The following is a 20819-nucleotide window of genomic DNA, read 5'->3' as shown; positions in this document are numbered from 1 at the left end:
CCCAGCCTTACCTGGGCAAGGACGGGCCCGCCCTTGGCCCTGGCTATGCCGGGCGTGGCCTGTGTGCGTCCCGCGCCGCGGGAGAGACTGGAGCGCTTAAGAGCGCGTGCTGGCTCCTCCCGCTGAACCTGAGGCCACTGAAGGGGAGCGCTGACCACCCTGGGACTTCGAGTCCCACCAGGGGCAGCACAGCTGTATGCGAGTGTTGGCCACGGGGGAGACTGAAACGCTTAGGAGCGCGTGCTGGCGCTGGAATGTTGCCCCTGCAAAGTGACAAAAAGCAGCTTCAGCTTGAAGAGTCCCGCGCCACGGGAGAGACTGGAGCGTTTAAGAGCGCGTGCTGCCTCCTCCCGCCGCACCTGAGGCCACTGAAGGGGAGAGCTGAGTACCCTGGGACTTCGAGTCCCACCAGGGGCAGGGCAGCTGTATCTGAGTGTTGGCCGCGTTGGAGACTGAAGCGCTCAGGAGCGCGTGCTGGCGCTGGAATATTGCCCCCGCAAAGTGACGAAAAGCAGCTTGAAGAGTCCCTTGCCTCAAATCTTGGTACAACTTTGAAAAGTGTGAGCTTACAGAAGACTGATTCATGTTTTCAGCATCTTGGCGTCAATGGGGAACAATGCATAATCTGAACAGACCATTATTATTAGCATGGCATGCCACTTTGCCAGTGATGCAAGCCAGTTGCTAATTCCTGCAACATTCTAAGGTGTTTTAGTTTAATATGGCATAAAAATATTGCAACATTGATTAAAAGGTCCCGATGGCCAAAATAACACCATGACCACATCTCTGATTACAGTCGCCATAGACCTGTACATGCAGGATCAAAAGCGAAAAAGAACCCTACATGGCAGAAGAACATAGCAGGCCCTTGAACAGCAAGTCATCTCTCCCAGTGAACGAAAAGCAGGAACAACTAGGGTGGAGGGGTGGGGGGAGATTATATTAGTAGCCTAGTCAGAGGGAGCACGTATAAAAAATGTTTAGGGACACGCCAGATACAATTCTCTCATATTAAGACTCTTTGCCTAAAGCCTGTGACGAGAGAAAGAGAGCCAGTTCCATTTATAATATTTCAGCATGGCATTCTAAAGTGCTCATTGACAAGAAAGTGGTCTGTTATAACTCCCAGACTGACAAACTACAGAACAGATTGTTATGTGTGCATTCTCCTTATGAAAAAGGTACATCCAGAGCTACTCTCTTTGCTTCTAGTGGTAACCGAACTGTTTCTCCTAAACGCAAGAGAGAAAGCAGTTATTGAAAGGAAGAGGGCAGTGCTCTAGAATGTATGTAGTGAGCCATTATCTATATTAGTCATGAAAATATTTCTGGAGATCTGAAAACAATGCGAATGCCTGACTGGTTGCCAGAGAAAGGAAAAGCAGAGGCAAGGAAATGCAAGAATGGGCACCTTTATTTCCTGCACTAAAATATGGCCCCCTCATAGATACAACTTTCAGAGATATGTTTGCTTACCTGGGTGTGTTTTCTGGTATCTCAATGGAGGCAGTCAATAGTGTATTTGGATGTAATCCTCCCTTCAAAACCATGTGCTGTGAATGGAAAAATAGAATTAATACACGTGTGACAACCAAAATCAATTTTCTAACGGATATAACCTGTTCATTACATTTTATCGTGAGTGATCCTGTCATAAAATTCTCATTAATAGATGAATCCCATAACTGCCATAAAATGAATCTCATGCAAGCTCCAACCTACTCTTACACAACCCAACAGAAAATCTGGGAGACTAATAGGAGAAGTGCTCTCACTGACTTGAAATGCTGTCTGACCTCTTACAATCTGCCAAGCAACTCAGCAAACCACTTACCAGAAAGACCCTCTTGTAATCAGCATATTTATATATATATATATATATATATATATATATATATATATATATATATATACACATATATTGAACTTTGCAGCATGTACATAACCAGTGCTTGATTTGTAAAATATTAAGTGCAGTTGCTCTCAAGCCTCAACACATCAGAGCCACCTCCTAACTCCTTGAGGTCTGCAAGAAGCTGAAGACTTGGCTCTTCGCATAAGCATCTAGCGGTCCTCACACCTGCCGATGCACCTGGACACCCTCTCAGGTCATTAGTGCGCTAATCAAATCAATATAACATAACATAACATAACATATGGGAAGCCAGTATACAAACAACTTAAAAGTGAACGCAAATGAGAGAATATATGCATATCTCAAAATGCAGCTTTAGGAAAGGTTATTTGAGGACTTCAGGCAGCTTTGCAAACTAAAGACAATGTGTTTGTACTGCGCTGTTTAAAAAAAAGGAAAGGAAGAAGGAATGAATATATTAAAGAAAGTAGGAACAAATGTAAACAGGAAGGGGAGTACTGGAGTGAGGAAAAATATAAATAACGGTTGAATGAAGGAGGAAATAAAAGAATGTGTTAGGAAGAAATGAATGAATAGAGGAAGGAAGGAAGTGAACTATGTGGGATGAATGAACAGAACGAAGGAAAGGAGGAAGAAAAGCAGAAGGAAGGTTTGAGGATGAGAAAGGAAGAAATTAAAGAAAGGATGAAGGGAGCAGCAGGAAAAAATACTAAGGAACAAATGAAGGAAGAAATGCACCGAGGGAGGAGGCTGTGTAGGCTGACGTCTCAAACTTCCCCAATAAGCGGCGGGCCGGCCTTAACGAGAGTGCGCGCTCTGACACAACAACATCAAAATGTAATGGACATTAATAGCATTATTTGTGTATAATGAAAATAGAAAAAGTTGTGACAAGTACTTGAAGTGAAGAGGCAGGCCGGGTGCGGTGGGCAGACTTCAATCATCTTCAGAACCAGCCAGCTGCAGTGGGGTCTGGCGCGTGGGCGATCGGACTCAAGCCTGCAGCTCTGCTAAGTCAAGAAGCTGGCCGCCAGTGGCCCCCACTGCAATTATCTGCCGGTCAGTGCAGACACAGCTGCGGCCAGCTGTGTTCTCTACTTCAGTCACAGTGACTGCAACGTAAGCCCCCACAGTGTGGGATGTCAGGCGGAGCTGCAGGTGCGAGCACATTCTCAGTGCTGGCGAAGCACCTCCGAGCACAGAACAACATTAATGCAGCAGCCGGTGTACTATCGAGCTCTGTACCCCATCGAGCTCTGTCCCCCCCCTCGTTTTGCACATGCGCAGGAATGTTGCGCATGCGCACATTACGACATAATGACGTAGCACCACGCCCACCATCATTCCGTGTACCCCCTAACGTTTCGCATTTGCGCATGCTCTATTAAAAAATTGCCGCATTTGCGCATGCTCTATTCAAAAATTGCCCTGGGATTGTGCGCTGCGGGTGCTGCTGCGAGAGAGGGCGCCCGCCGGAGAGAGTGCTTGCAGGACGGGGAGCCCATGGGAGGGAACCCCAGCACTCCCGCAGGCTACTGTGGGGGCACCCGCACACACGCCCGAGGAAGGGTGGGGTGGGGGGCGCTACCGTGCATCCTCCTGTAAAGATGAGGCCCGCAATCATAAGTATTTGTAAAGATTAATTTATTAATACAGAGAGCTGTACTACGCCAAAAAAGTCACATATCCTGAAGGACGGCCAAACCTGCCGTCTTGGCGCATTACAAAGCGCTTCCCTTAACCCTCGTGTTGCGTAATCACAAGATTTAGAATGATCGACTCTCGCAATTGTCTAAATTATGCATCTAAACGAGCGTCGATCCTTTACGGATTTGCCTACGTTTCGTGTCAACAATAGCAATTAAAATACACACGTTTTCTTTTGTTTTACAAACTTAGCACACAACGTTACCGGTGTCGTGGTTTACCACATTAGTAGGGGGGGGGGGGGGGGGGGGGGTCTGCTACTGATCGAAAAGCCAGGTCTTGAGGAGTCTTCTGAAGGCCAGCAGGTCCTGGGTCTGTCGTAGGCTGGTAGGGAGAGTGTTCCAGGTCTTGGCGGCGAGGTAGGAGAAGGATCTGCCGCCGGCGGTGGTTTTCTGGATGCTTGGAACTGTGGCGAGGGCGAGGTTTGTGGAGCGGAGGCGGCGGGTGGGGGTGTAGAAGCTGAGTCGGTCGTTGAGGTATGCTGGTCCGGCGTTGTGTAGGGCTTTGTGCGCGTGGATGAGGAGTTTGTATGTGATCCTGTTGTTGATGGGGAGCCAATGCAGGCCTCTCAGGTGTGGTGTGATGTGGTCGCGTCGGGGGATGTCGAGGATCAGTCGTGCCGAGGCGTTCTGAATGCGTTGCAGCTGTCTCAGGAGCTTGGTTGTTGTTCCTGCGTAGAGGGCGTTCCCGTAGTCCAGTCTGCTGGTGACGAGGGCCTGGGTGACAGTGTTTCTCGTGTCGGAGGGGATCCATTTGAAGATCCTGCGGAGCATTCGGAGGGTGTTGAAGCAGGAAGCGGAGATGGCGTTGACCTGCTTGGTCATGGAGAGGGCGGAGTCGAGGATGACCCCAGATTGCGTGAGTGGTCGGTGGGTTCTGGGGCTGTTCCTAGCGATGTTGGCCACCAGGAGTCGTCCCAGGCTGAGGGGGTGGGGCCGAGGATGAGGACCTCCGTCTTGTCAGAATTCAGCTTCAGCCTGCTGTCCTTCATCCATTCGGCAAAGGCCTTCATTCCTCTGTGGAGGTTGGCTTTGGCGGTGTGGGGGTCTTCAGTGAGGGATATGATCAGCTGGGTGTCGTCGGCGTAGGAGATAATGTTGAGGCTATGTTGTCGTGCGACCTGGGCGAGTGGTGCCATGTAGATATTGAACAATGTCGGGCTGAGGGAAGATCCATGTGGGACGCCGCAGATGATCTCGGTGGTCTTGGAGTGGAATGGTGGGAGGCGGACGCTCTGGGTTCTGCCGGAGAGGAAGGATGTGGTCCAGGCCAGGGCCTTCTCTTGAATTCCGGCGTCATGGAGGCCTGCTGTTAGGGTGCGGTGGCAGACCGTGTCGAAGGTCCAGGAGGATGAGGGCGGCTGTTTCTCCTTTTTCCATAAGGATCCTGATGTCGTCGGTGGCGGCGATGAGGGCGGTCTCGGTGCTGTGGTTGCTGCGGAAGCCGGACTGGGATGGGTCCAGGATGGTGTTGTCTTCGAGGTAGCGGGTCAGCTGTCTATTGACGATCTTTTCAGTGACTTTTGCTGGGAAAGGGAGCAGGGAGATGGGCCGGAAGTTCTTGAGGTCGTTGGGGTCCGCCTTGGGTTTCTTCAGTATGGCGTTGATCTCGGCATGCTTCCAGCTCTCTGGGAAGGTTGCTGTCTCGAAGGAGATGTTGATTGTTTTCCGGAGATGGGGTGCGATGACTGTGCTGGCTTTGTTGAAAACGTGGTGAGGGCATGGGTCAGATGGGGATCCGGAGTGGACGGAGTTCATGGTCCTGATGGTGTCTTCGTTGCTGACGTTGGACCAGGCGGTCAGGTGACTGGTATGGGTGGTGGTCGCAGGGGTGGTGGTCTCGGCGGTGGATGTGGGGGTGGCGGTGTCGAAGCTGTCGTGGATGTCAGTGATCTTGCGGCGAAAGAAGGTGGCCAGTGAGTTGCACAGGTCTTGTGATGGTGGAATGTCGTTGGTGTTGGAGCTGGGGTTGGAGAGTTCTTTCACGATGTTGAAGAGCTCTTTGCTGTTGTGTGCGTTGCTGTCTAGGCGGTCCTTGAAGGCGATCCTCTTGGCGGTCCTGATGAGTTGGTGGTGTCTGCGGGTGGCGTTCTTGTGGTCTGTGTAGCTGTCTGGTGTTCGGTCGCGGAGCCAGCTCTTCTCTAGCTTCCTACAGGTGCGCTTGGAGGTCTGGAGGCCTTCGGTGAACCATGCGGCTTTCTTGTTGGTGTGATTGGTGGCGGAGGTCTTGAGTGGGGCGAGGGTGTCGGTGCAGTTGTTGATCCACTGTTTGAGGCTGATGGCGGTGATGGGGTCAATGGGTGGTCCCAGGGTGAGGGTGGTAGTCACAGTTGGTCCTCGGTGACCTTGCCCCAGCAGCAGCGTGGCATCTGTTGGGTACGGCGTTGTGTTTCCTGAAGGTGAAGTGGACTCATCTGTGATCTGTCCAGTGGGGTTCGGTGGTGTGGTTGAAGGAGACGTGGGGACTTGCGGAGAAGATGGGGTCCAGTGTGTGTCCAGCGGTGTGTGTGGGGGTCGTCACGAGTTGTTTGAGTCCGAGGTTGGTGAGGTTGTTGATCAGGGTGGTGGAGTTGGCGTCGTTGTTGTTCTCGAGGTGGAAGTTCAGGTCCTCGAGGAGGATGTAGTCTGAGGAGGCGAGGGCGTGCGTGCTGATGAGGTCGGCGATGGAGTCGCTGAACTGTGGTCGGGGTCCGGGTGGTCTGTAGACGCGTGTTCCTCTGAGGGTCGTGTTGGGGTCGGTGTGGATCTGGAAGTGCATGTGCTCGGCGGTGGTGAGGGTGTCGTTGGTGTTGGTTGAGACTCTGAGAGTGTCCTTGTAGATGATGGCGATTCCCCCTCCCACTCCGTTGGTGCGGTCTCTGCGGGAGATCTTGTAGCCTTCTGGGATGGTTATGGCGATGTCTGGTGCCGCGGTGGTGTTCAGCCAGCTCTCCGTCAGGAAGGCGACGTCGGGGGTGGTTGAGTCTAGGAGGTACCAGAGTTTGATGGCGTGTTTGCGAGCAGAACGGGTGTTGAGTGAGGCTGCAGCTCCGGCAGGTGAAGAGCCCTTGGGTGTGCTTTGGGGTGGCCCGGTAGCAGGAGTGATCTCGTCCGGGGTTGAGTGCGTGGAGGGTGCTGGAGTGGTAATGCAGTCTGGTGTTGTGGCGGCTTCGGCGTCCAGCGGTTCTGGCACTGGGCACGGTCCAGCCGGGGACGGGCGCAGACGCGCTTGCCTTTGGCACGCTTGCCTTTGGCGCGCCTTTGGGGATGTGGGAGGGAAGGGCAACTGGGAGGTGGGAGCTGGGCGGCGAATGGGAGCGTGGGGGGGCGGGCCGCAGGGGAGCAGCGGCAGGAAGAGCGGGAAGGAGCGAAGCCGGAGGCTGACAGGGGCGGGTCAGGGCGCTTATACAGCAACGCGGGGCAACAGGAGCAGTGGAAAATACAGTGAAACAAATGGCACTGTTACAGAAGCAAAAATAAAATGTAAAAAAGGCACAGAACAAACTGGGGCGCAGAACGGGGGTAGCAGGCACAGAACAACGATACCAGCGGAGGGGGGGGGGGGGGCGAACTCCCGATGCGGCAGCAGCTGGCTCGGAGACAGGAGCACACAGGCGGAGCTGTGCGGTGTGGGGGGCGGCCTAACCTGCAAGCAGGGTCTCTCTTAGCAGTCAGTTGTGACTCTTCTCAAAAGAGATGCTTCGTGAAGGGGCCTGGTTGCTAGGCAGCATGTGTGCGTGGCTCAGAAGGCCCAGCTTCAGTACACAGAGCTGCCTTTTCACTTACAGTGAAATGCATAGCCCATCCACAATGTTCGCACATGTAGTGTGTATTAATATACTACCGTCAGGCGGGCCGTGACCTCAGGCTATGTGGTGACTCAGCGGCGCTGCGGAAATGAAATACTAAGTAATACATTGCAGCACTCTGAGCCCGCAGCTGCTGCCCCCAAGCGCCCCAAGCCTCTGCCACGCAGGCCACACGGAATCAGTTTCAGTGACAGCGCTTGTATTTTGATAGGTGGAACTATGCATTATTATGCTTAATAATGCATTTAGCAACACACTGACATGCGTTAGAGTAGCAAAGAATGATTTCTTCACTGATTAGGATCATTTTTTAACAGTTACTGGGCCCACCGCTCGGGGAAGAAAAATTTAATAAACTAAGCACCAGAAAGCACCAGCACAAATTAAGCACTGTACATAACACAGTATTTAACCTCACAGGCTATGTAACAACCAATTTGTGGGTGGAAACCTGTTTTTTATACCATGCAGTATTCTGATACCCCCTATCAAGTAATCGCAAAAAAATACACTACAATGACTTATTGCACTGCAAAACAATTATCCTGCATTGCAGATTGACTTGCTTCTGGGCCTTCGACCCAGTAGTGAACAAGCGCACGACCTGGAAAGTTCACTAGAACATTCTATTAACTTGGTGTAAGAAGCAGTACACAGCAGGGCTTGGTTCAGAGTCAGCCAAGCTGTCGATGTGCTGTGCTAGCACAGGCTGCGATAGGGAATGAAGTCATGTGCCACTGTATTAAAAAGAACTACCATTGTCGGTGGTGGACTGTAATCACACTGCTTTATTGAACACCTTCACATCAATAAACGCGAGTACTGCCCACATTCCGGGTGAACTCACTTTTTTTACTTATTAGTTTCATAGTAAAGAGGCTATACTGTCCATGAGCTAATGTATTCTTGATTCTCTTGAACTTCTGTGCAGGATAAGGTAGAAAAAGTGGAGCATCTGGGGCCGTATTATGTAACATGCTGCTGGGGTGCAACAGGTGTTCACGTCCGATTACTGTGCTACAGGGTAATTTGGTATTGCATAAGGGGCCACAGACGTTTGAACTTTCCATTCTATAAGATAAGTGAATGATCGCTCATTTGCATCAGAGCATGGCCTCCTAAAAATAAGAGAAGCACTTTGCCTCAGCAGAGTACCATATTAAGGATGTGGACAAAGAGGCTGTCTGGAGGCCTACTAACAGTGCGCCACAAAGAGGTGGGGCACAATCAGTGTGCACCATGTTAGAATGGAAAACGTTTATGCTTGCGCATTTCCCTATGTAAATTAGCACTCGCTGCACCATTTTCTTTTCAGGTGCAATTTTAGGCTGTTCGAAACTGATCTTGTTCAATTCCGATAAATGCCCCCTCCTGAGTTTCATTTCTACAATGTGAAGTTTTGTTTCAGTAATGACTACACTGTTCATATTAGCGCATACCTTTTCCTTTAGATAGAGGCCCTCTCCCACTTTTATGGTGGCGGGCCCAGGATGGAGCGACCTTGGATCATGTTGGTTGGTGTAAGATACCAGAGTTGAAACCTTTTTTTTGTATTTCATTGTCCAGCTGCATCTGCTTGGAAAATTCCACTGTGGACGTGTTTTTGCCCGGCTACGAAAGGTACATAATGTATCTTTAAGCTTGTTGATTTCATTCCTCTCTGTAGCACTACTAGCGACTGTACAGATTGGGCTCCACTCTGAATTCATATGAATAAACAGTTATTGGTTTTTATTGTCTACTATCTGACCAACATTGGTACAGAAGTCTGAGAGGTGGTCATTAGTTACCCGGCAGGCCCCAAGCGGGTCACTTCCTTCAACCAGAAGGCACAGGTCTTGAGTGGATTAAGGGCATCCCAAAGACACTTGAGACACCCCCTGCCACAGAGTGCAGTTACTCACTGCACCTGCCTGAAGAGGGAACTTCTGTCCACCTTTAAGGAGAAGGCCTGGTGTCGCCTTGCATTGTGGTAGACTGGCTCCTTCAATCAGCTAGTCCAACTTTCACAAATATTCTGCATCCATGGCACCATGAGTTTGCAGCTGCCTTGAGGGTAGCACATATTGAGTAATTAGATACACTGTCACCGTTTACGCTGGGTGTACCTGGATAGATGTGAGCCACTGCACAGTCAGGGATAGTACACCCTCACAGTAATATGGCCACTGGGACCGTATCAGGATGGGCTTTTCTGGCACCACTCAGAACCAAGATCCTGTTTTATGCTATGCACAGAAACAGAGAAAGGCAAACTTTGCCTAGTGTAACACTGCTGCACTATGTGAAAATAAAACTCTAACTCAGAAAAATATCTCTATAAATGAATTCACTGTGTGCTCTGAGGCACAATTTCAGGTGCTCAGCTCTGCATTGTGCCAGAAAAGCCCATCAAGACCTGGTCCCTGATCACATGTTGGAGCACAAAGTTGCCCACTCTTTACAAGCCACAAATACGGTGACAGACAGAAGATATAAACGCGCATTTAGCACATTTCTTACGTGGTTCAATGATTAATGAAAGTGTTGTTTTTGACTTTTCAATTAAAGAGTGCATTTATTGTAGAATTTGGGCATCTAATCCCATTGCATGTTTTAACCATTCTAGTTTTGATCAAATAAACCATACTTACTTAATAGTTAATGTACTTAAATTGAAATACGACTTTCATAACGTGTGCTATAATACATGAGTTACATTTAATGGCTAAAAAACGAAAGAGAAACCATCCTCATGTATGCAGAATGTGATTTCGCTCAAAAGGACAAGAAGTTTATATAATGTGCGTACTAATGTTTTATGTATATGCACATTAATATAGTTCTTAGCCATACTTACACAAGGTTAAGTTCAAGAGATAATCTATGGCACATGTAATGCAAATCTAATGCAATGTACAAGGAACTTATATTAATTTGTGTTTACATGTGCATATGTATATTACAATTGCACCATTGAGTTTATACTTTAAGTTGTCTTCAGTAGGCCTGTATTTTTCCATGCTTCACACAAAACTGTTTTCCATTTTCTGCTAATGTGACATTTCTAGTTGGTTTTACATGCATTGGTAGTTTTAGAATAAGACAAATTACTGTACTGGAGATAGAGGGGCCTGAGAAGGAGACCTTGACGAGAGTACAACAGAAACCAGAGCGTTAACTGAAAGGCTTATTTAGCAATTTTTCAAACCTGCTATGTGTTTGAGAAGCAGATGTTCCCATATTCATTGTGTGAATTTGTCTGGATGCTGCAGTCTGTAAGGTGAGAATTGACGAAGACAAAGGACCACTGATGATGAGATGTACAAGGGGAGCTACCCAAAGACTTTGTTAGATATAACTAGTGTTCACCCCGTCTGAACCTAGTGTTCACCCCGTCTGAGCATGACACTTTTTCCAGAACTTTGTGGACTTCATGCAAGACCCCTTCTGCGATTTTCACCTTTTCAGATCTCTTTTTTGGATTCCTCGAAGACACCTTCTTGGATTCCCCACTAACTAAATGGAATTTAGAGGTTTAGACCTCTCACCTATGCTTCCCTTGGATTCTTTTCTAAATGTGGCTTAAGCTACCACTTTTTTTTGACCCACTGAAGACTCCTGACTGAGTTTTTGAGATGCCAAACTCCTGTTTTTTTTACATTACCTTGTCTTGTCCTCATCTCCTAGATGAAATTTCCTGATTTTGAGACTCTATAATATTACCCAATCATTTTCCCTAAATTGAACTGGATTTATATAATTGACATTACTAATGTATAGGGTGAGTATAAAATATTGGTACTGTTCGTTTGTAATGCTGACAACTGTCTGTTGCCTGATACCAGTCCTTCTCAACTTCTCTAGAGGTTCGGATCACCTATTGTTATTTTGTATCTTTATGGTATGCTCCTAAGAGTTATGTGCTTGAGTTTAATTACCGCTTTGTAATACATCTTCTTAAGCTTGGCTACCAATTCTTGATCCTCATTGTGTAGCCAAGTGGGTTGCACTGTTAATTAAATTTGGTTGATGTTAATGCTAACTCTCATCACTTCTCAGTCAGAATAAAAAAGTCCCATCAGAGGACCAAAGGTAAGAGACTGGGCCCAGAAAATGCTGGGTCACATGTATGCCACTAAGAACATCTAGGCAATTTGAATCTTGCTGCACAGGGTAAGTGAGGAGTATGAACAGGTAGGAGTGAGTGTTTGCACCACACTACAGAGCCGGAGGAAGAGCTGCTTGATTCTCCAGAGATATAGGCTTTAAACTAAATGACACATTTCTATTGAGAGCAGCAAAACTAAAACAGCACCACAAAGTCTCTTCATAGCTAAAATTGCTGTTTCGCAAAGTGGTTTTCTAAATCTTATTATGCTTTGACCATTATGTTTATGTCTTTTTCATTCTTGAAACAGTAGAAAAGGATGCAGGTGAATGACTAGCAGAGGCTTCAACGGTATCAAATAATTCCATGCAATGCAAGACTTTTCTCAAGTGTGATTTATCTTCTCCAGTTCTACAAGGGCAAACTAAGACATGTATCTTATTTGCCAATCAATCCGTCCCCAAGTCACCCAGTCCTATTTTCCTCCCAAATGTTTGGCTGACAGGACAGCAAGTGCCAGGATGGAAAGACAGTGCCAGGACTAGACAAAGTATCTTCACCTGACACAGTACATTGCTGCCAACTGGCTCCACACTATCAATGAAATCATCATGCAGTCCCAGCTATCCAAATTCCAAAATCACATCACAAGGTAACATTGTTGGACAATACTTGATTTAATGACTCTACACATTTCAGAATGCAACATGTAGTAGACCAAAGGTCAATTACTTACTGAAGTTGTACAAATGTCAGCAAGCCACTAGGCACTCATGCCAATGTCAGAGACTAGGATCTGAGCATTAACCCCTTCGTTGCTAGGCCTTTCCCCCCCCCCTGTGCTTAGCATTTTTTGGGCTATTTGGGGTAGTTTGCGCTTAGGCCCCTGTAACTTTTTGACCACATAAGGTATCCACGCCAAATTTGTGTCCTTTTTTTGAAACATAATGGGGATTCTAAAGGAACCCAGGGTTTGTGGATTCCCCTGGAAGGGACTCATAAATTAGCCAAAATACAGCTACATTTTTTGGGGGGGGGGGGGTGGAAATGGCAAAGAAGGGCTACAGATGAAAGCGTCTGTTTTTTTCCCTGTAAGTGGTATCCAAAAAGGAGTTGTGGTGCTGAAATCACCTTCTTCCCAGCTTTCAGGGACAAGCAGACTTTTGTCAGAAAACCAAAATATTTTACACAGTTTTGTCATTTTTCTGGGACATAGCCTATTTTTGCTATTTGTTGCGTTTTCAACCTCTTTCCAGTTAATGGTAGAAATGGGTATAAAAGCAATAATGGATCCTGGAAAGCTATACATTTTAGAAAGGTAGACAAAATTCTGACTTCAGCAAGGGGTCATTTGTGTAGATCCTTCAAGGTTTCTTTATAGAAACTAACCGTTGAATATAGGAAAAAGTTTAAAATTAGTTAAACAAAACAGCCATTTCTATCAACGTTTTCACCTGTAACTTGTTCTAATTATGACAACTGTTTAAAAGTAATATACTGTTACATCCGCTGGACCTTTCTGGTTGTGGGGATATATAGGGCTTGTAGGTTCACCAAGAGCCAGAGGAACCCAGAGGCAATAACTGAGCAGCAACTTGCAATGTTTTTTTATTATGTACTGGGTATATAACAATTATTCTGGGAAAATACATGGAAAAATCGGTATGAAAGACACCTATGTATTTCTGAAATGGGAACAAAATATACAGTTTAGAAACAGTAGATATTTACACATTTCTGAAATTGATAATACCATACTAGCATGAGAATTAAAGGTAATTTTTCAAAATTACTTATTTTTTACACATTATCTTTTATTTGGAAGGCAGTAATGCATCGTAAATCAATAGGTAATAACAGTTGCTCTTCAATACTGTGTTACCCCAAGTCTCTCGATAAAAATAGTGCCTCACTTATGTGGGTAGGCCTATTGCCCACGACAGGAAACGGCTCAAAATTCAACGTGGACACACCACATTTTCACAATGAAAAATTACCTTTTTTTGCAAAGTGCTTAGCTGTAGGTTGTGAACCCTAGCTCTGCCTGCAACTAGGGAAACATAGCAAACCTATACATTTTTGAAAACTAGACACCCAGGGAAATCCAGGATGGGGTGACTGGACTGGCTCTCACCAGGTCTGTTACCCAGAATCCTTTACAAACCGAAATAATTGTCCAAGAAACACATTTTCCTCACATTTCTGTGGTGGAAAGTTCTGGAATCTGCGTAGATCCACAAAATTCCACACACCCCGCGTTCCCCAAAGTCTTCCAAGACAAATGATACCTCACTTGTGTTGGTAGGCCTAGTGCCTGTGACAGGAAATGGCCCAAAACGCAATATGGACACACCACATTTTCACAGTTTAAAATGACCCTTTTTTTGCAAAGTGCCTAACTGTAGTTTTAGAACCCTAGCTCTGCCGGCACCTAGGGAAAACCTAGCAAACCTATACATTTTTGAAAACTACACTCCCGGGGGAATCCGGGATGGATTGACTTGCCTGGCTCTCACTAGGTTCTGTTACCCAGAATCCCTTGCACAACAAAAATAATTGTCAAAATAAACACATTTTCCTCACATTTCTGTGGTGGAAAGTTCTTGAATCTGCGTGGATCAAAAAAATTCCACCCATCCCGCATTTCCCAAAGTCTTCTGAGATAAATGGTACCTCACTTGTGTGCGTAGGCCGAGTGCCCGCGACAGGAAATGGACCAAAACGCAACTTGGACACACCACATTTTTACAGTGAAAAATTACCCTTTTTTTTGCAAAGTGCCTAGCTCTTCCGGCACCTAGGCAAACCGAGCAAACCTATTCATGCTTGAAAACTAGACACCCAGGGGAATTTCAACAGGATGCCCTATGCACACAACATGTCAGTATAGAAAGTGTGTCAATGTGGACACATATAAATTACAACACAAAGCATAGCAGAAACAACACAAATAATTCTTGTTTGATGTGTCAATAGTTCTGTCTCCTTTAATCCCTTCAGAACAAGCCAGCCGACACGTCTTTCGTCGCAAAGGAATAGTGTTTCTGCGACTCCTCAGGGCTGTATCGCAAGTGAGAAACAAATTGGTAGTCGCACCGCCGGTGATAATTCCGACCCGGCAGGGCTCGAGACTTAATTTGGAGTTCCAGTCAGGGGTTGAACGGGTATAAGATTTGGTGGGGAGATCTAGATGTCATATGGAGTTGAATCACTCGAAGGATGTCATCTGCAAGAGCTAGTGGTGGCTCTTAACTGTGCCGACGCAGTTGGTGTAGTCAACTCGTTGCGAGCCCCGCAGGATGCGTGTGGGAGAGAAAGGGGGGAGCGGATAACTCCACATAAGCGAGCAATCTGAGGCAGCAGTGAGTTCAGGCTACTTTCCTGCGGGTCGCCGTGTTCCAGTTGAGGACACCCAGGGGAATCCCGGACAGGGTGACTTGACTGGCTCTTACCAGGTTATGTTACCAAGAATCCCTTGAAAACCTAAAAAATTGTCCAAAAAAACACATTTTCCTCAGATTTCTGTGGTGGAAAGTTCTGGAATCTGCGTGAATCCACAAAATTCCACCCACCCCACGTTCCCCAAAGTCTTAAAAAAAAATGTACCTCACTTGTGTGGGCAGGCCTAGTGCCCGTGACAGGAAATGGTGCAAAACGCAACGTGGACACACCACATTTTCACAGTTAAAAATGACCCTTTTTTGCAAAGTGCCTAGCTGTAGTTTTTGAACCCTAGGTCTGCTGTCACCTAGGGAAACCTAGCAAACCCATACATTTTCGAAAACTAGACACCCAGGGGAACTCAGAATAGGGTGACTTGACTGGCTCTCACCAGGTTTTGTTACCCAGAATCCCTTGCAAACCTGAAGAATTGTCAAAAAAACACATTCTCCTCACATTTCTGTGGTGGAAAGTTCCGGAATCTGTGTGGATCTACAAAATTCCACGCACCCCGCGTTCCCCAAAGTCTTTCAAGAAAAATTCTACCTCACTTGTGTGGGTAGGCCTAGTGCCCGAGGCAGGAAACGGCGCAAAACGCAACGTAGACACACCACATTTTCACAGTGAAAAATGACCCTTTTTTGCAAAGTGCCTATCTGTAGTTTCTGAACCCTAGTTCTACCGGCACCTACGGTAACCTAGCAAACCTATACATTTTTGAAAACTAGACACCCAGAGAAATCCAGGATCGGGTGACTTGACTGGTTCTCACTAGGTTCTGTTACCCAGAATCCCTTATAAACCTAAAAAATTGACAAAAAAGCATATACTCCTCACATTTCTGTGGTGGAAAGTTCTGGAATCTGCATGGATACACAAAATTCCACCCAACCTGCGTTCCCCCAAGTGTTTCAAGAAAAATGGTACCTTACTTGCATGGATGGGTCAAGTACCCGTAACAGGAAAGGGCCCAAAACATATTGAGGCAACATCAAAATTACTTATCACAAACCAACCTGGTTTTGCAAGAGGGTCTTTTGAGTTTTGGCACCTAAATTTGAGGTTTGCAGGGCATTTTGGGTCGGAAAACGTTTGGGGACCCATGTAAGCCATACCTTGCTGGACTCCCCAGGGTGTCTAGTTTTCAGAAATGTGTGGGTTTGGTAGTTTTCCAAGATGTCAAACGAGCGCGGGGCCAAAAATCCAGGTCACCCCCACCCCCTTGCAAAACCAGGTTGTTTTATGATATGTCATGTTGATGTCTCCTCAATACGTTTTGGGCCCTTGCCTGTCGCGGGTACTTGACCTACAGTCAAGTACCAGTCAGATTTCTGATTGAACTTTCCAAACTAGCACTAACTACCTTATTATCGGACAATACTCTATATATAAACCCAATTTCAGTCTGTTAGCCTAGATGGGTTTCTAATTCTTCATCGCAGTTATGCCCGATAGGTGCTATTGTTTGATATTTAATAATCAGTCTGGATTCCAATCTACGGAGTCTTAGAATTTTATTTCCTCCTCTTCCATCGTGTTTAACCCAGTCCAATACACAGAATCTCAATAAATTGGGGTTCTGATTATGTTCCATCTGAAAATGCCTTGCCATTGGGTAAGCCTTATCGCAGTTTTTTGATTGTTGAATCAGAAATCCATCTTGGCTAAGAGACTAGAATTGTGTTTACCTAAACATCACTGTCCATAAATAAGGATGTTTCTGTGAGGCAGATACCTTGAGATGAGATCAGATCTTTGATGAACAAAAGGGGTAGGGAATGGGAGTTGTGTGACAGACTCAATGTATAACTAATTGAAATGATTTAAACTGTTTAACTAGCATGTATAATGTATCTACAGCTGTGGTACCATTCCAGTTTTTAGGACAGGAAGGTTAGCGTCTAAGAAGTTTTTGTATTCCTAATTAACGTAAAAGGTTTTAATTCACAGGGTGTCGGTTGAATTTGTAGATTGAATTTATTATTTTGTTTATATAGATACTTATGATGTATGGAAGAAGAAGAAAAAGATGGATTTACAGCAGCCATGTCAAAAGATAATGAAAAAAGAGAGATATTGGACATAGACATTCTTAGCACACTGGAGCAAGAGCACCGTTTGAATCAGATCCACATCAAGTAGGCATTGTCGATATGTATAAAAATAAGCCCACTGGGGCAAAAGTACGGTCGAAATCGGATTAACATCCAATAGACGTTGCTGATGGGGACAGAATTAATCTGGCTGGATGAGAATTGCAATAATATCTGAGAAGGAGTGACATTACTCTGTGGTATGCCCTGAACGGGTTAACTTTTAGCCAGCATATGTTGTGCGAGGGAATATGAGGTTTCCAGGTTCAATGGAGAATGAGAGTTATGAGGTTAAGCCCACTTGGGCATAATAACTCGAGGTCTAATGTTATAGGAAATGTTAAGGGAACTGGCGATTAGCCAGCTATAAGAAATGTAATCATTGTTATGATTCTTTTTTTTTTTTTTTTTTTTTTCCCCCCCAAGTCCTTTATTGTGACAAAGTCAAAACATTACACAGCCTGTAGCCTACAACCCTGGGGCCGGCTGCGAGAGTGGAAGCTTCAACGAAAGCGTATTATACATAGATACAAGCAGTCGGGCGGCAGTGTAAAACATACAGTTGGGTCTTGTAACGGTATTTATGTGTTTTTTTAAATCTTTTGAAAGGCAACCTAGGCCACAACCAGCAGAACCTGGTACAACATTAAACTAGAGACCATTACCTCTGAAAGAAAAATAAGATTAGTGCAATTCACAAAACAACGACGCGCACCAGGATCAGTGCACACATGAATGACGGCAATCGGTAAAGTCACATCACCCAGGCGACAGCTCAGGGACCCCCGGATCTTCCTCCTCAGCCTGTCCTGTAACTAGAAAGTCAGTGAGAAAACTCCAAAAGTCTTTTGGTCTGGACTTCGCTGGCAGGTCCTCCTCATAGGTCCTGAGCCTATCTCTGCAGCTGGCCATGTCCCCCAGCCATCTAGCTATAGTTGGTTTCTTGGAGCTATTCCAACATTGAGCTACTTGTCTCTTGGCCAGCAGTAATGCAATAACACAGAATTTACGTTTAATGGCCTTGAATTGGGCCGTTATTCCCAGAAGCCCCACTCTAATAGAACACAGCACTTCAGAGCCCAGCATGGCGGACAACGTAGTGAAGACCTCGCACCAGTAGTTCTGGATCGCTATGCATGACCAGGCCAGGTGTAAGAAGTCAGCCCCCTCCGTCCCGCATCGTTTACACTGGTCGACATCTGATAATCCATATTTGTGCATGCGAGCCGGGGTATAGTATGCGTGGTGCAAGAATTTGAAGTGTATAATGCGGGGATTGCCATTGGGGGTAAGGATCTGGGTCAGTGCGCATGCCTGCTGCCATTCCTGTTCAGTGAGCGGGTCGTCAAGGACCATGTCCCAACGCCCTTTGGCTCTGGCCGTGGAGTAAGGTAAGTCAGCCTGAGTTGAGGAGTACAGCCGGGATACCATATGGGAGGTGTTAGAGGATTCAATCATGAGTTGTAGGGGAGCTAGAGTGTCTGGTTCCTGTGGGAAGGTGGGGTAGTGTTCCCTTAATGCCCGCTTCAGTCTGTAGTATGTAAATATGAAGAGCGGGGACTTGTTCTGTATATACGTCATGTCATCTATTTCGATAAAGACCCTCTCACAGAATAAATCGCCAAGCGTGGATATGCCCACTTGTTGTAGCATAGTCATGCCCACCGATTCCCCTGTGACCGACAGAGCTTGGTGATGTGCCAACGGCAGGGAAGGGGCAAACAAAGGTGCTTTATGCGTTAGATGACCCAATTTGTTCAATGCTTTAATGGTGGCATCCACCGGATTGATATCCTGGGAGTGGAGAGGCTGGCGTTTATGCGTGAGTATGGACGTGAGGGGTACTGGGACCGCATCATCTTTTTCTATTGCTGTGTGCGTGAGGTAGGGGACCTCGTGAAACCAGTAAGTAGCAAATTGGGCTTGCGCGCAAAGGTAATATAATAAAAAATCCGGGACACCAAAGCCCCCCTTGATATATGGGAGCGTCAAAGTCTGTAGATCTATACGCGCCTGTTTACCCGCCCATATGAGCTGCAGCGTGAGTGTTTTTATGCGACGGAATACCTCGGCCGGGGGAGGGATTGGGATGTTGTTGAACAGGTACAGGAGTTTGGGCAAGACATTCATTTTGACAATCGCTATGCGATCTGCCAGGGATAGAGGGAGTTGTATCCAGCGCCGGATTTTATCTTCCAACGTGGAAATGACAGTGCCATAGTTCTCCCTAATCACCACCTCCGGGTCTCTATGAAACATGATCCCCAAATAGCGAACCGGGTCTGTTTGCCAGACCAGCGGGTAGTCCGTGTGGATAGGTTCAGCCATATCAGTCAATGGGATAATGTATGATTTTGACCAGTTAATGGCAAGCCCGGAGTGACCCTCGAACTTCACGTATTCCCTGAGTAGCGGATTGAGATTCGTAGCCGGATCTCGCACATACAAGAGCATGTCATCTGCGTACAATGATATGTGCAGGGGTCTATCAGTAAACCGCAGTGCCGAGGACTTGTATTCCTGTCTGATGCGACATGCAAGTGGTTCGAGGGCGAGGGCAAATAATAGGGGGGACAGGGGGCAGCCCTGTCTCGTACCACGCCCTATAGGGAAACCGTTGGATACGTAGCCATTCAAACGCACTCTAGCGCCAGGGTTGGTGTAGAGTAATCTCACCCATTGCACGAACCTTTTAGGAAAGCCCATTCTGTGCAATATGGTGATGAGATAGCTCCATTCAACTGAATCGAACGCCTTTGCGGCGTCCAACATGATAGCCACGGCCTTCGTGGAAGGCTGCAGGTAGTGGGATAATGCGAATAGTGTCCTCGTATTGTGTGCTGTGGAGCGAGTGGGGATAAACCCTGATTGGTCAGGAAGCACTAAGTTAGTCATTAAGGGGGTGAGTCTAACAGCTAGGATTTTGGCAAGAATTTTAGAGTCGGCGTTTATAAGCGATAGGGGCCTGTATGAATCGCAGAGTTCGGGATCTTTGTGTGGTTTTAACAACGTGATGATCACAGCTTCCCTAAGAGTGGGCGGCAACTCTCCCTGATCGAACGCCGCACCGAACATCGCCACCAAATGCGGGGCCAGAATGTCCACGTAATGTTTGTAAAACTCATTGGTGTAGCCGTCTGGCCCAGGGGATTTGTTGTTGGGTAGAGATTTAATTATGTCCGTGACCTCCTCGATTGTAATGGGGGCAGCCAGGTGCTCCCTCTGAGAGTCTGATAGCCAGGCTATGGCCACGTCCTCCAGGTAGCTGTATATTTCATCCGGGGATGCTATAGAACGGGAAGTGTAGAGTGTGCTATATGCGTCAACGAAACAGGACAGTATGTCAGTGGCCTGTGTCATTCCCCGTCAGTGGACCGTACTCGTAGGACAGAATTGCGCTTTCTGCCCTCGCAGATTTTGGAAGCTAGGATTCCTCCAGGTCTTCCGCCCTCCCCAAAAGCTCTAGCAGAGTAGCGCTTGTCTAAGTATTTGATTTCATCTTCCACATAAGAGCTATGTTCTGTGTGCAACAAGCGCAGTTCGCTCAATAAGGAGACGTCCTGCGAGGTTTCGAAAGCCTTCTCTAGTTCCCTCATTCGCTTTTCTCGCCTATTGATCTGGTGTCATATATCTCTCAGTATGCCTACTGTGGTGCTGATACAAACTCCACGAATCGTGGCTTTAAAAGCTTCCCAGAGTAAGCAAGGGTCATCTGAAGATGGCTCATTCAGCTGGAAGTAGTCCACGATGGCCGTGTGTATAGTATGGTCATAATTTGAGTCAGTCAAAGCTCTAGAGTTGAATCTCCATTGGAAGGGAGGC

At 46.8% G+C, this 20819-nt stretch overlaps 1 protein-coding gene across 1 annotated transcript in view; it reads right to left on the bottom strand.

The window, feature by feature from the left end:
- Positions 1–20819, bottom strand: part of LOC144782679 (galectin-3-like) — a 156125-nt gene that overhangs the window by 78836 nt on the left and 56470 nt on the right. The window contains exon 4 of the mRNA XM_078662018.1: positions 1480–1556. Within this exon, the coding sequence (XP_078518144.1) occupies positions 1480–1556 (77 nt within the window). The remainder of the gene's footprint in view (positions 1–1479; positions 1557–20819) is intronic.

Source organism: Lissotriton helveticus, chromosome 9 (assembly GCF_964261635.1).
Source record: "Lissotriton helveticus chromosome 9, aLisHel1.1, whole genome shotgun sequence".
In the NCBI taxonomy this organism is placed as follows: domain Eukaryota; kingdom Metazoa; phylum Chordata; class Amphibia; order Caudata; family Salamandridae; genus Lissotriton; species Lissotriton helveticus.
The sequence above is the reverse complement of the archived record's forward strand: the minus strand, read 5'-3'. Positions and strand labels throughout refer to the sequence as shown.